At 37.5% G+C, this 13,438-nt stretch overlaps 1 protein-coding gene across 3 annotated transcripts in view; it reads right to left on the bottom strand.

The window, feature by feature from the left end:
• Positions 1-9,073: 9,073 nt before the first annotated feature.
• Positions 9,074-13,438, bottom strand: part of CPQ (carboxypeptidase Q) — a 338,008-nt gene continuing 333,643 nt past the window's right edge. Inside the window, exon 9 of one of the 3 annotated variants that reach the window (XM_036337808.1) lies at positions 9,074-9,576. In XM_036337808.1, the coding sequence (XP_036193701.1) occupies positions 9,413-9,576 (164 nt within the window). In that variant the 3' untranslated portion in view covers positions 9,074-9,412. The remainder of the gene's footprint in view (positions 9,577-13,438) is intronic. The other 2 variants (XM_036337810.1, XM_036337809.1) reach the window with 2 other exon arrangements.

The following is a 13,438-nucleotide window of genomic DNA, read 5'->3' as shown; positions in this document are numbered from 1 at the left end:
GACATAAAAAAAATTGGCCAAGTCCTTTATGGGAATTCAAACTTATAATCAAACAGATAAATGATAGATTTAAATTTCCTAAAACAAAAATCCAAGCTAGATGAGAATATGAAAGTGTCTCTGGAATAATGAACAAACAGAAAACCTTCCCTGACTTTTGAAAGTCAGAGATTAGTCAACAAACGGATTTAGGAAATTTCACCACTCTGAAGGGTTTCAAAGAAGATTGATTTGTGTTTGCTCAGCCACCATTCGGAAGTACAGAGATCAGGGACATCAAAAGCTTTATCTGAGCTTTTGCATGTGTTTGTGAAATAGCTTATATGTCATAGAAGCATTTCTCAGAGACCCACGTTGTGGCGTATTCTTATCTATGTCAGTTTGGCATTTGCCATCTGATGGAGTGAGTGGCCCTTGCGGCATGCCAAACGCCTTTCAAAGGCACCCAGAGGAAAAGGGAAAACGGCCACTTCCTGTAATCAGGAGTCAGAGGCAACCAGAGGGGTCCCTGATGACTTCCTGAGCAGATTTAGTCAGGCACTCCCGTGGCTGAAAGCTTGTTCATGAAGCTTGTGGCCTATGCTTCGCAAGTAGAAGTTTTAGATCTTCAGAATCATAAAGAAGTCCAGCAGCCCTTCAGTAGGAAGAATGACTTCAGTACACTTTACCCGAGGGAATCAATATGAAACTGATATGGTTCTCCACAGTATCAGGGGCCCACACTCCTTCCTGTTTGCTTCTCTGTGTGCGACTTCCATTCCCAAGTTCACTTCATGGCCCAAGTTGGCTGTGGCTGTGACTGCTTCAACCTTCCAGCAACAAAGAGGTGAGCCCTGGCCAGTTGGTTAAATGTTGTCTCACACACCAAAAGGTGTGGGTTTGATTCCTGGTCAGGGCACATACCTAGGTTGCGGGTTCGTTCCCGGGTCATGTACGGGGAATGAATGGTTTCTCTCGTGCATTGATATCTCTCTCTCTCTCTCTCTTTCTCCCCTCCCTTTCTCCCCTCCCTTTCTCCCTCCTGTCTTTCTAAAATTAAAAAAAAAAAAAAATCCTCAGGAGAGGATAAAAGAAAAAGAGGATGAGAGCAGAAGCACATGCCCATTCCCTCAGCTCCCCTGAAGGAGACTTCCTGAAAGTGTCTCATTGCACTCCCAGGTATAACTCATTAGCCAGAACGTAGTCACGTGGCTACACCTAATTACAAAGTGGGATGGGAGAATATAACCCAGCCAAAATTTAGGGGCTCTGTTACCATGAAAAAGGTAGAATGGATTTTGAGGAACATTTATCTCCACCTCATCATCCATCAGGACTTAGCTCAAATGTTCCCTTTTAGAGACGACCCGCCCCCACCCCCCTCAGTTCATATGTTGAAGCCTTCATCTCCAATGGGATGGTATTTGGAAGTGAGGCCTTTGGGAATTAGGGTTAGATTAGGTCATGAGTGTGAACCCTCCAAATGAGAGTAGTGCTCTTGTAAAAAGAGGAAGACATAATATCACTTCATACACACACACCAAGGAAAGATCATGTGAACCCACATCACAAAGGCATCTACATACAAGACAGGAAGAGAACCCTCACCAAGAACCGAATCTGCTGTCACCTTGATCTTGGACTCCTCAGCATCCAGAACTATGGGAAACCTAGTAGAATTGACATCTTAACAGTATTAAATCTTCCAATCCATGAATAAGGGATGTTGTCTTAGCTCGTGCTATTATGAAAAATACCTGAGATCATATTTGGCTGTGTGGCTGCTGGAGCAGGTCTGGAATGGCCACCATTGATATTAAGGACTTGAGTATTGTTAGGATGTGCTGAAAATATGAGAGTGTTTGTCAAATTTCAGGGCCATAGGGAGGTCCTAATGTCCAGGGGAAAAGGTCTTTTCCTGAAGTTCAGTAATTGATTGATTGGAAGGCCTGATCAAGTGAGAGCTGAGTTCATCTGTCTCATTTTGTGTACAAAGATCCAATAACCATCGCCCTACACCACTCCCCTGCTGAACTGTGGAATCATCTAAGGCAGTGGTTCTCAACCTTCTGGCCCTTTAAATACAGTTCCTCATGTTGTGACCCAACCATAAAATTATTTTCCTTGCTACTTCATAACTGTAATGTTGCTACTGTTATGAATCGTCATGTAAATATCTGATCTGCAGGATGGTCTTAGGCGACCCCTGTGAAAGGGTCGTTCGACCACCAAAGGGGTCGCGACCCACAGGTTGAGAACAGCTGATCTAAGGGTTAGAAAAGAAAAAATAAAAAACTTCAAAGGCAATTTCTTTCTGCTCCAGAAACACTTTTGGGTTTTCTGGTTTAACAGAATTGAGAAGTAAGCATGCATCATTAATTCCTATGCGAAAAAACATTCTTCACTTCAAATGGCAATTAGTGATAACATTTCTATCTCGTGTTGTGATGAGATTTTTATGCTAATCATCACAGAGCAGTAAATTAATCATTTGGGCGCAGTTAGAGAGGATGTATATTTCATGAGACAGATATAGATATCAAGATCTGGCTGATATTTACTCAAGGTAAATGGGAAGCATCTCAAATTATTATGAAGGGTGCATACTGAGCAAATAGGTCTGCGTGGCAACGAAATTCCTGCAGTATAGATGTGAGGATTGTCCACTCTCAGTGTCGCTTGTACAATTATTGTGAGGAAGGTGGAACGCTCGGGGAATGTAACCTCCAAACCATTCACACACACATCAGAACCCGCAAAACCACATCTAAACAATGTGAGGGACAAATCAACAATCGACCTCCTTTCTCTCTAATTCCCTCTTTCTCCAGTTACAGAATTCACCCTTTTCCCATTATACAATATTCAAATAGGTTTCTCTTCTCAATTTGCATTTAAGCTACTCAGACAAATGAATCAGAAAAGCAACTTGACCCTCAAGTCAAATTGGAAAACTGCTAGCCCAAGAAATAGGCCACCCCTCAAATGAGACATCATTTCTTAGCAGACAAACAGTTATTTTTACAGCGAAAATAAGAAAATAAGAAATTGTGCTTAAAGATGCCTGTAGGTGCCAGGCACCACAGCTGGCTGGTAGACCTAAGCACGTGTGATGTGCAGGTGGAGTTGTCATGAGAAAAAACACTATAGACCTCTCTCTTTTCTCTGTAATTCTTCTTCCACCTCTTTTCCCAGCTGCCATGTACTCCTCCCCTACTGTGCGTGCTACTGCCACACTCACCAACACACTCCTCCGCCGGTTCATACTGGCATTGTTCCTCACGCATCCCTCCCGTATGCCTCCAGTAAGGCAGCAGTAAATAGCCCAGTTAAGAAATGGGCCATTTCTGCTATTTGACCTTTACATATATATAGACAACCTATGGGGAAAGTCAAAGAAATGGAATAGGATACATTTCCTTAGAACCACCTCTCGGATACAGGCAATGGGGATACAACCTCAAACCCTCTGCAGAAGCGGGGGGCGGCTGCGGGAAAGATTCCGTTTCCTGGAAGGAATAGGTAGGTGGGTGCAGTGACTCAGGAGGCAGTTGGTGGTGGAGAAAATGACACTTTGCCAGCTGGTGGGAATTTGAGAGTAGAATACAACTTTGCGACAGGTTTTCTCTTTAAAAGTTGCTCTGAAGTTTAAAACTGGTGTGATCAACGAGAGTGGCAGCGGCGATGAGTGGGTAATACAAAACGGAACTTGTTTTGGGCTTCACGATCTGTAGGGATCATCTGAAGATGCTGTTCAGGGCTGACAAGCAGAAAGCACGGTAGCTCCAGGTCAGGGAGGCGGAGGCCCTGAGTGTGGCTGTGTGCCTAGGAGGAGCCCCCGTCCACTGATCACAAAGGAAATGGAAGCAACGGGTTCATTGGGATATACATTTTAGGAAACAACAAAGAGTCAATCAGTCCGTCCAAGAGTTTGTAGAGCTAGCTATAAAACTGGATATATTCCTTCTAGAAAACAATCCTCGAAGTGAATAATGATTACCAGATAAACCATAGATTATCCTTGGGCTCTGGCAACTTTGTTCAATACGTCTTTTTTCTATCGGTCCTTGTTCTAATACCATGCTATCTTAAATATGGCAGGTGGATAATAAATGCATATCTGACAAGGTAAGAGAGGAGAAGGCTGCACAGAGTGAGAACTGTAGAGGCTCCCTCCACCCCCAGAATCAGCGAAACGAACAAAACTCCCACAAAAGTATCAGTGGCTTAACACAACACTAATTTATTCTTGTTCATGCTTCATTTCTGCTATGGGTGGACTGGCCGTGCGCCATGTCTGGTCTTCACTCTGGACCTGGGCTCCTGGAGCAGACACTACCGGAACATTGTCATTTGCCGTGATAGAGGAGAAAAGGGAGTGTGGTATATCATGCACTGGGCCTAAACATGTCTGCCCTAAAGTGACCACTTCTGCTCATATTTTCCAAACGCACATGGAAATACCAAATACAAGGGATCAGGTGCAGTCTTGCCTCGAAGGAAAATAAGAAAATATTTGGTAATCATATTAATAACTACTATGATCCCCTACTCTTATCTTTTTTTTAAATAAGTGGTTGGGTATTGCTAGTTCCTTCATTCAATCATACTTTAGAGTCAACCTGGCACATTAAACAAACAAATTAACAATCAAAAATTGAGAATGCAAACACCAAAAATCCCTCTGTGAAATTTTAATTGAGATTGTATTGACTCTATAGATAAATTTGGGGAAAACGGACATCTTTACTATTTGAGTCTTCCAAAATATGAACATGGCATATTTCTCCAATTATTTAGTTCTACCTTAATATATTCCAGTACATTTTTATAATGCTCTCCCTAAAAGAACCTTGCACACCTTTTATGTAAAATGTATTTTTAGACATTTTATATTATCTGATGCTAATGTAAAGGGTATCTTTTGGTTGTATTTTCTAAGTATTTGTATAGAAATGCTTCTCATTATATTTATTGATTTCTTTTCTTGAGCAACCTTCCTAAACTTTGTTTTTAGTTTTGATTATTTTTGTAGATTCTTTTGAATTTTCTACATGGGCAGTCATATTTATCTACCAAAAAAAACCCCTGCTTTTTTTTCCTTCCTTTTCATTGCTTATACTTCCCTGCTCCCCACACCTTAACTTTCTATAGTGGATAGAACATTCAAAATACTATTGAATAGAAGTAGTTCTAGTGACCACCTTTATTCCATGCCTTATCTTAAAGAAAACATTTTAAAATTATGCTATATTTTTTTTTGGTAGATTTAAAAAATCAGGTGGTGTTCTCTAATTTTTAACATCAATGGAGTTTGTATTTTTTCAATTAAAGTTTCTTTTCATTATTATTTTGTATTGGTTTCAGGTGTACAGCATAGTAGCTAGACAATCATATACTTTACAGTGTCCCCCTTGGTATTCCAGTTCCCACCTGATACCATATTGTTTCACAATGTTATTCACTATATTCCCTATTCTGTACTTACATCTCCGTAACTATTTTGTACTTGCCAATTTGTATTTCCTCTTCCACCCAGTTCCACAACTCCCTCCCCTCTGACAACTACCACTCCATTCTCTGTGTCTGAGCCTGTTTCAACTTTGTTCATTTATTTTGTTCTTTAGATTCCACACATAATAGATAACATAGTATTTGTCTTTCTCTGATTGACTTATTTCACTGACCTCTAGGTCCCTTATGCCATCACAAATGGTAAGATTCCATATTTTTTATGGCCAAATAATATCCATTGTTTATATGTACAGTAGCATTTTTATCCACTCATTTGATGGGCACCTGGTTGCTTTCATATCTTGGCTATTATAAATAACAATGCAATGAAATTGGAGTGCACATATTCTTTCAAAGTAGTGCTTTGGGTTTCTTTGGATAAATCCCCAGAATTTACTCTTGTTTTTTTTTTTGCATCTAGAGATGATGATAATTTCCCCCCTTTAATTTGGTAATGTGGTCAATTGCATTAGTTGATATTTTAATGACAAACCAATCTGCATATCTGGCACAAACTCCATTTTGTTATCATGTGTTTTCCTTCTTTTAAGTAATAGATACAGTTAATTTTTTGAGTTGGTTAGTACTATTGTGGTCACTGAATATGGTATCAAATTTGTGGAGCCTTCTTTTTCTTTCCAATTTTTTGGGCGGTTTTGTTGTTATACACTCTATCACTATTTTTTGTGGTTACCTTAGAAAATTTACATTCATATGTAGCAAAGCCTAAAGTTAGAGGATAACTTTATTTTCTTTGAGCAATACAAGACCCTTAGAACAGTAATTCCAGTAACATCTCTTTTTACTTGTTATTATAGCCAAGTATCTTCTTTTCATCTTTTTTTCTTTTCAAACACATTATTGTTAGTTTTATTTAGTCCATGTTTGTTTAAAATGATTACCACTTTCAGAGCAAAGCAAGTGGTAATCATTTGAAACAAATCATTTCAATGAGGACAAACGGAAAGTGATCATCAATTGAAATGATTATTCAAATTTAAACAATCATTTCAGTTAGGACAGACTGAAAGTAATAATCCACCTGTATCATACACTGAGGTAGCGTAGGCATGAGGCAAAACCAGGCACCAGCTCCCCAGCGTTCCATCCCTCCCACCCCCAGCACTGTTCTCTGCAGGGGTCAGACAGATCGGGCAGGTGGAGGGGAATCATTCCACTGCCAGGAGCTTTGAAAAAAAGGACCGCGAACATTTTATGGAACATGGGTGGGCGTGGGGTAGGGGAGAGGAAGCAGAAGAGGGAAAGGGGGAAGGGGTAGAAGTGGAAAAGAACTGAGTGAGACTGGACAAACGTTTCTTAGTCAGGATCCCCAATGAGGAGGCCTCTGAATGAAGTGTCTGGGTTAGGAATGAAGATACGTGTATGGGTTTGGCTGGCCCAGAGGGCCTGAGTCCTTGATGGCAACTCCTTCCAGAAAACTATGGTGCACTCACTGTCTACCAGGTCTGGTGTGGGGAGGACAGCTATTCCCCGTTAATTATTGTTTCTTTTAATTCATCTCCTCTCTTGTTTCAAAGATCTTCTTTGTGCTTTGTAGACTGTAGTTTCTCTGTGATATGTCATAGTAGACTTTTTATTTCATTTGGTTATTTATTTCATTTGGAATTCACTGGGTTTCTTGATTCTGTGGGTTGATATGTTTCATTATTTATGGAAAATTTTCATTTATTAGCTCTTCAGATAATTCTTTTTTGTATTTCCTCTTTTTGGAACCCTGATTAAGCATATATTCAATTATGTATCTCTACCTTTCATATTTTTTAAAGTCTCATTGAGATTTTTCTTATTTTTTCTTTCTGTGCTAAATTATCACTAATTATCTTTTAGTTTATGAATTCTCCCATCTGCCATTCAACTGTTTCTCTAATTTTTAAATGTCACTTTAGTTTACATTTCTATAAGTTTTATTTGATTCTTTTTGTAATATGGTTGGCCAATTTTTATAATCTTTTGCTCTCTATTCTTTTACTTTCTTAAACATAATTTATATAGTTTAAAAAAAATCTTAAGCTAAAATTCCAATATCAGAAGGGCATTGTGAGTTAATTCCAATTCTTTATTTATTTGGTTTGCTCTTGCTCAGAATGCTATGATTCTTTTTGTTTTGTTTTTCACTTTTGGCTGTGGTTATATATTTATTATTATAACTTTACCTGTGGGAATTTCTTTGAATCCTCCACTTGGCACTTATTCACTAATGGTAATTTTCCTTGTGGTCCACCAAGTTATTTTTAGTTCACCATTTATTGAGGTATAATGCTTGGGGTCCCCATTTTATTGGGGTTCTCTAATATCACTAATGTGGCTAGCTCTGGGGTTTGTCTATCGTCTCCTGATTCCTAAAAGGCTGTGAAAATGGAATTTAGGTTCAACACATTCTGCAAATTTCCTCAAAGGGAAAGATGGTTAATGTTCTGCATATCTCTCTTCATGCCTTCACTTAGTTTTTGTTTAATATTCTTTACCTGTTAACCAGTTAGTTCATATATTTAAGAAAGTGTTTCTCAAAGATGCTTTTCAGCATGTTTCAGTATAAGGCTCAGAGTACTAGTCTGCTACCTTGCCAGAAATGAAAGAATTTCCTGTGTATTTCAATCATTGTAATTATTACCATTAATAAAACTGATACTTTGTCTTCTTCAAGGAATTCAATTACATGTATGTTAGACCATTTGATATCCAGTTACAGGTTTATTAGACCAACATACATGTTAGCTCACAAGTCTTGGGTGATCCATTCTGGTGTTTGTTTTTCTTCACTCTTTTTTCTCCTAGTGTTTTAGTTTGTATAGATTTTATTGGCCTATTTGCAAGTTCATTAATTTTTTTCTCAGTCTTTTCCAGTCTGCTGATAAGTCAATAAAGAAGTTCTTCATCTCTGATGACGTATTTTTTATTTTAGTATTTGCATTTGACTCTATTTTGAAGTTTTTATCTGTTAAAAATATTTTTCTGTTCATGTATGTTGTCCACTTTTCCCACTAGATCTTTAACATATTAATCATAGTTATGTTAAAGTCCCACTCTGACAGTTCCAATATCTGGGTTATCTCTTAGTCTAGTTCTCTTACTTGCTTTAAACCTTGATAATGAGTGTTTTTACTTATTTATTTGCATTTTTTGGTGTGTCTTGTAATTTTTTATTGAATACTGGGCATTGTGTGTGAAAAAATAGTAGCAGTTGTTCCCAGAGTGGATTTGACTCAATATTTTTGCTCTATGGGATCCTGTAAGTATTATTTAGCCCTTCTGGTCCTTAGTACTTTTATCAGCAAATGTGAATAAGCCCCAACTTCATAAAATATTGTGTAAAATATATAAAACAGAAATATAGTATAGTTATTTATCTGGTGACAAACTCTAGTACTCTTCTTTAATAAGGCAATGAGACTATATATACTTGACTTTCTTCCTAAATGGTGACATTTTTTTCTCTTAATTAAAAAATCCATATCTTTGTAAATATACAAATTAGAAAGCCAAATGCCTCTATACATTCCATTAAGACCATACTACAATTGTGTATTCCTCTAATCCTTCAATAAATAACATAAACAAATTAGTGTCACATATCTGATTTAATGTTCATAAATACACTTATAAAAATTAGAGTATTTCTAGTCCCAGTATTCTACTTTAAAAGCAGAAATAATATTTTTTTACAGGCAGTATAAAGAAATGCCTCCACTGTGATCTCTCTATATATTGATTTTATGAATCATTCCTTATTTTATAAACAGAGGATGTGGAAAGTATCAGAAAAGGTAATAATAGTGTGAAAAATGTGTTTTTTTGAAAATGAATCAGATGAAATTGTTAGGTGAAGAGGGGCTTCCTGAAGTTGAAGACCCAGGACTCCTGGCTAGAAAGGGCCAAAGTGCCCTATTTCTTGTTCTTGCTAGGACCTAGGCAGCATTTCTTCCATGTCTGCAACGACGTAAGAGACAACAGCCCAAACAGCAGCAGCAACATTCATCTGCTTTGGATCCATGGCGGTCATGGTGTCTCCACGGGAGTGATGGAAGGAGAAATATTTATATAAGTCGTCAAGTAGACTGGCACCTGGGGAGAAAAGAGGACGAATTCTTAGTGAAGAATTTTGACAAGAACTGCTGCATAGCTGCTCAGAAACCACTGCCACTCCTTTTTGCTTCATTCTTGCCTGCTCCTACTCTCCAGGCCACAAAGGCAAAATACTTTCTCAGCCTCTCTTGCAGCAATTAAGTGGCCATGTGACACCATTCTATTAGGATATGAGTGGAAGGCCATAGGAAGGTTCTAGGAAAGTCTTTCCTGACAAAAGAGTCAGGCAAAAACCCTAATGATACATGAAAGGTAGATGAGGAGTTTGAAGTTACTTGAGACAAGAAGGCCCACACACTAACAATGGCAGAGTGGAAAGCCAGAGGGGCCTGGATTTAGAAAACATTGCTAACCCAAGGATCAAGTTCCTAATATCAGTTTGAGTAACTGATACCAAAGTCTTCATATTTACAAAACGACAGTGTCTTTTTTTGTATCTGCAAGGATGCAAATTATGTACCTCCCTGGATACAAAAGAAGGTCAACACTCCTTTGTTCAAGTTTTCCCTCTCAAATCATTAATTTACTTCCTGTGAAATTCCCTGGCAACCTCCAAGAGAACCAGCAGGAGTATCTGCCCTACTTGGAAGCTTTTTTCTCACTCAAGTGAAGCTTTTCTCTAGTTTCAGCGGTGGATTGGAGCCTCAGCAAATCATTGGTTGCTCATATTCATCCTTCAGAATTCACTGGGTCCATTTTATGGACTCCAGTTGTAGTGGGTTAGCCTCTGGTTTTGTGTTTATTTACTGTCTTATGAAATATACGCACATAAGGTTGTAGAGAACATAAATGTGTATTATAAAGTACATAACTCAATGCAAGAAAGGTATTACTAGTATCTTCAAAGCCTATTTCATGAGCCCATGTCCACCCCCGGGCGCCATTCTCACCACCTGTAGATACTTTCCTCCTTCCAGCGGTCACTATGCTGTCGTGCTTCTGTGTTAATTTTGTTGTGTGTGTATCCTATATAATAAAAGGCTAATATGCAAATTGACCAAACAGCGGAACAACCAGTTGCTATGATGTGCACTGACCACCAGGGGGCAGTTGCTCAATGCAGGAGTTGTTGGTCAGTGTGCTCCCACAGGGGGAGCGCTGCTCAGCCAGAAGCCGGACTTATGGCTGACAAGGGCAGAAGCGGTGGCAGGAGCCTCTCCCACCTCTGCGGCAGCACTAAGGATATCTGACTGACAGCTTAGGCCATCAGTCAGGCATCTCCCAAGGGCTTCCGGACTGTGAGAGGGTGCAGGCCAGGCTGAGTGACCTCCCCCCCCCCCAAGTGCATAAATTTTGTGCACCGGGCCTCTAGTGTGTGTGTGTGTGTGTGTATATGAATAAAGTGTCTGCCTTTTGAACCATATACTACAGATATATTTCTGTGGCTTGCTTTTTTTGCTCAATCATATGTAAAATTTATTTGCTATTGTATATAGCTGTAGTATTTTCATTTTTTATTGTGTACTATCTCATTTATTTACCCATTTCCTTGACAATGGGCATTTACATTGTTTCCAGTTTTCTGTTATTATATGCTGCTATCAGCATTCTCTAGGGTCTAAATATAGGACTGGAATTGCGGAGTTATGTGGTATGTGTGTGTTTAATTTTATCATGCAATTCCAAAATGTTTTCCTTTGTTATTTATACTTTCACTGTTAATATATGAGTCTTTCTCTTGCTTCATATCCTCTCTAGCACTTGGTATTATCAAGCTAATTTTTGCTAATAGGTGTGAAATAGCATCTTATAATTTAATAAGATGGTTTTAATTTTAGTAAGCAACAGTAATGAAAATTCTGTGGTATTGCCATAGGGAAAGATAAGGTGGTTTTAATTTTTAAAATTAAATTTTTAAAATTATAAGGTGGTTTTAATTTTAATTTATAAAATTATTGAGATTGGGTATGTTTATATATATATATTTGGTCAATTATGTTTTCTCTTTTGTGAACTATCTGTGCCTTTGCCCATTTTTTTAATTGATTTGTCTTTCTTATTCATTATAGTTCTTGACATACAGTATTTTAGATACTAAACTTTTGTTAGCATTGTTTATGTCCATAATTTCCCATTTTGTGGCTCTTTTTATTCTGTTTGGTGAATAGATATTCTCACTTTTAATGCAGTTGAATTAATGAATCTTTTCATGCATGATTTTCACTTTTTACATCTTAAGAAATCCTCCTTAACCTAATATCATAAATAAAAATGAAAAACAAAACTTTAAAAGTTTTATTACATCAGAGAATATAAGTTCTTCATCCATTTAAAGTTGGAATTGATTTTTTGCATATAGTAGGCTTTATTTTTCATTTGTTCCAGCAGAATATACTGACTTAGTACATCTTTTTTCTCCACTGGTCTGCAGTATCAATTTTACAATATATCAAGTTTCCTTATATGTGTGGGTGTATTTTGGGGCTTTCTAATTTTGTTCCATTGGTCTATTAGTCTTTCCCTGTGGCAATACCACAGAATTTTCATTACTGTTGCTTTCTAAGCCTTGTTTTTTCTCTTCCCTCTCCTTCAGAAGTGTCATACTATTCTTGACCATTTGCTGTTCCAGATAATGTTTAGAATCATCTATATATATAAAAGCCTAAGCAACCCTTATGACTGGACAATACTATGATACACACTGACCACCAGGGGGCAGACGCTCAATGCAGGAGCTGCCCCTGGTGGTCAGTGGGCTCCCTCAGCCAACCTTCCGTGGCTGGCCAACCTCCCACAGTCCCTCCCCCATGCACGAATTCATGCACCGGGCCTCTAGTTTAAAATATTACAAAACATTTTTGAATTTTGATGGGAATCATACTAATCTATATGTCAATTTTGGAAAAATTAACATCTTTGATTAGGATACGGTTTTCTTATTCATGAAAATGGTGTGTTTGTTTTCTATAGTCTCTACAGTTTTGTAATACAGTTTTGCATACCTTTTGTTAGTTTTCTCCATGGTTTCTACATTTTGCTAACTGTAAATTACACATTTTTAAAAATTTGCACTTCCTGTTTGTAGCTATTCATTTTTAGCATCAAAGATATCTCTGATTCATAAAATGGCACATGTTCCTTTATTTTTCTATACCATGGGATAGTTTGTATAAGATTAGAATGATTCATTTCTTGGCTATTTTGTAGAATTCCTTACAAAACCATCTAAGTCTGATTTTTTTTTTTTGGTAAAAAACTTAATGATTCACTATTATCTTGATTATTGGGTGATTCAAGTTTTGTATTTCTTCTTGAATTAACTTTGGGAGTTACATATTTTAGGTATTTATGAGCTTTGACAAAATATTCAAAATGATCATAAAGTGGTTAATAATATCCTGTTTTTATCTTTTTTTATTAAATTTATTGGGGTGACACTGGTCAACATGAACATATAGGTTTCAGGTGTAGGTTTCTATGTTATAACATCTGTATATTGCACCATGTGCTCACTATATATATATTTTTTGTTAAATGTTTGCAGCATCTTATCTCTAGGGATGCCATTTTTTTTGTTCCTGACATTGGTTATTGGTGTCTTTTCTCTTTTTTTTTGTTCATCAATCTTGCCAGCAGCTTGTCAGTTGTATTAGTCTTTTGAACAACAACAAAAAGAACACAATTTTGATGTTTTTTTTTTAATACTTTCTATTGTATAGTAGTTTTTCTATCATTGATTTATACTCTTATTTCTATTATTCCCTTCCTTCTTCTTTTTTTGGGGGGTTTATTTTCTTTAACTTCCTGAGTTGAATGCCTAGTCTATTACTTTACAGACTTTCTTTGTCTCTAGCATAAGTAAGGCTACAGTCTTCCCTCTGATACTGCTTTACTATCTATA

Source organism: Myotis myotis, unplaced genomic scaffold (genome assembly GCF_014108235.1).
Source record: "Myotis myotis isolate mMyoMyo1 unplaced genomic scaffold, mMyoMyo1.p scaffold_m19_p_16, whole genome shotgun sequence".
In the NCBI taxonomy this organism is placed as follows: Eukaryota; Metazoa; Chordata; class Mammalia; order Chiroptera; family Vespertilionidae; genus Myotis; species Myotis myotis.
Note: the sequence above shows the minus strand (reverse complement) of the source record. Positions and strands in the feature narration are given on the sequence as shown.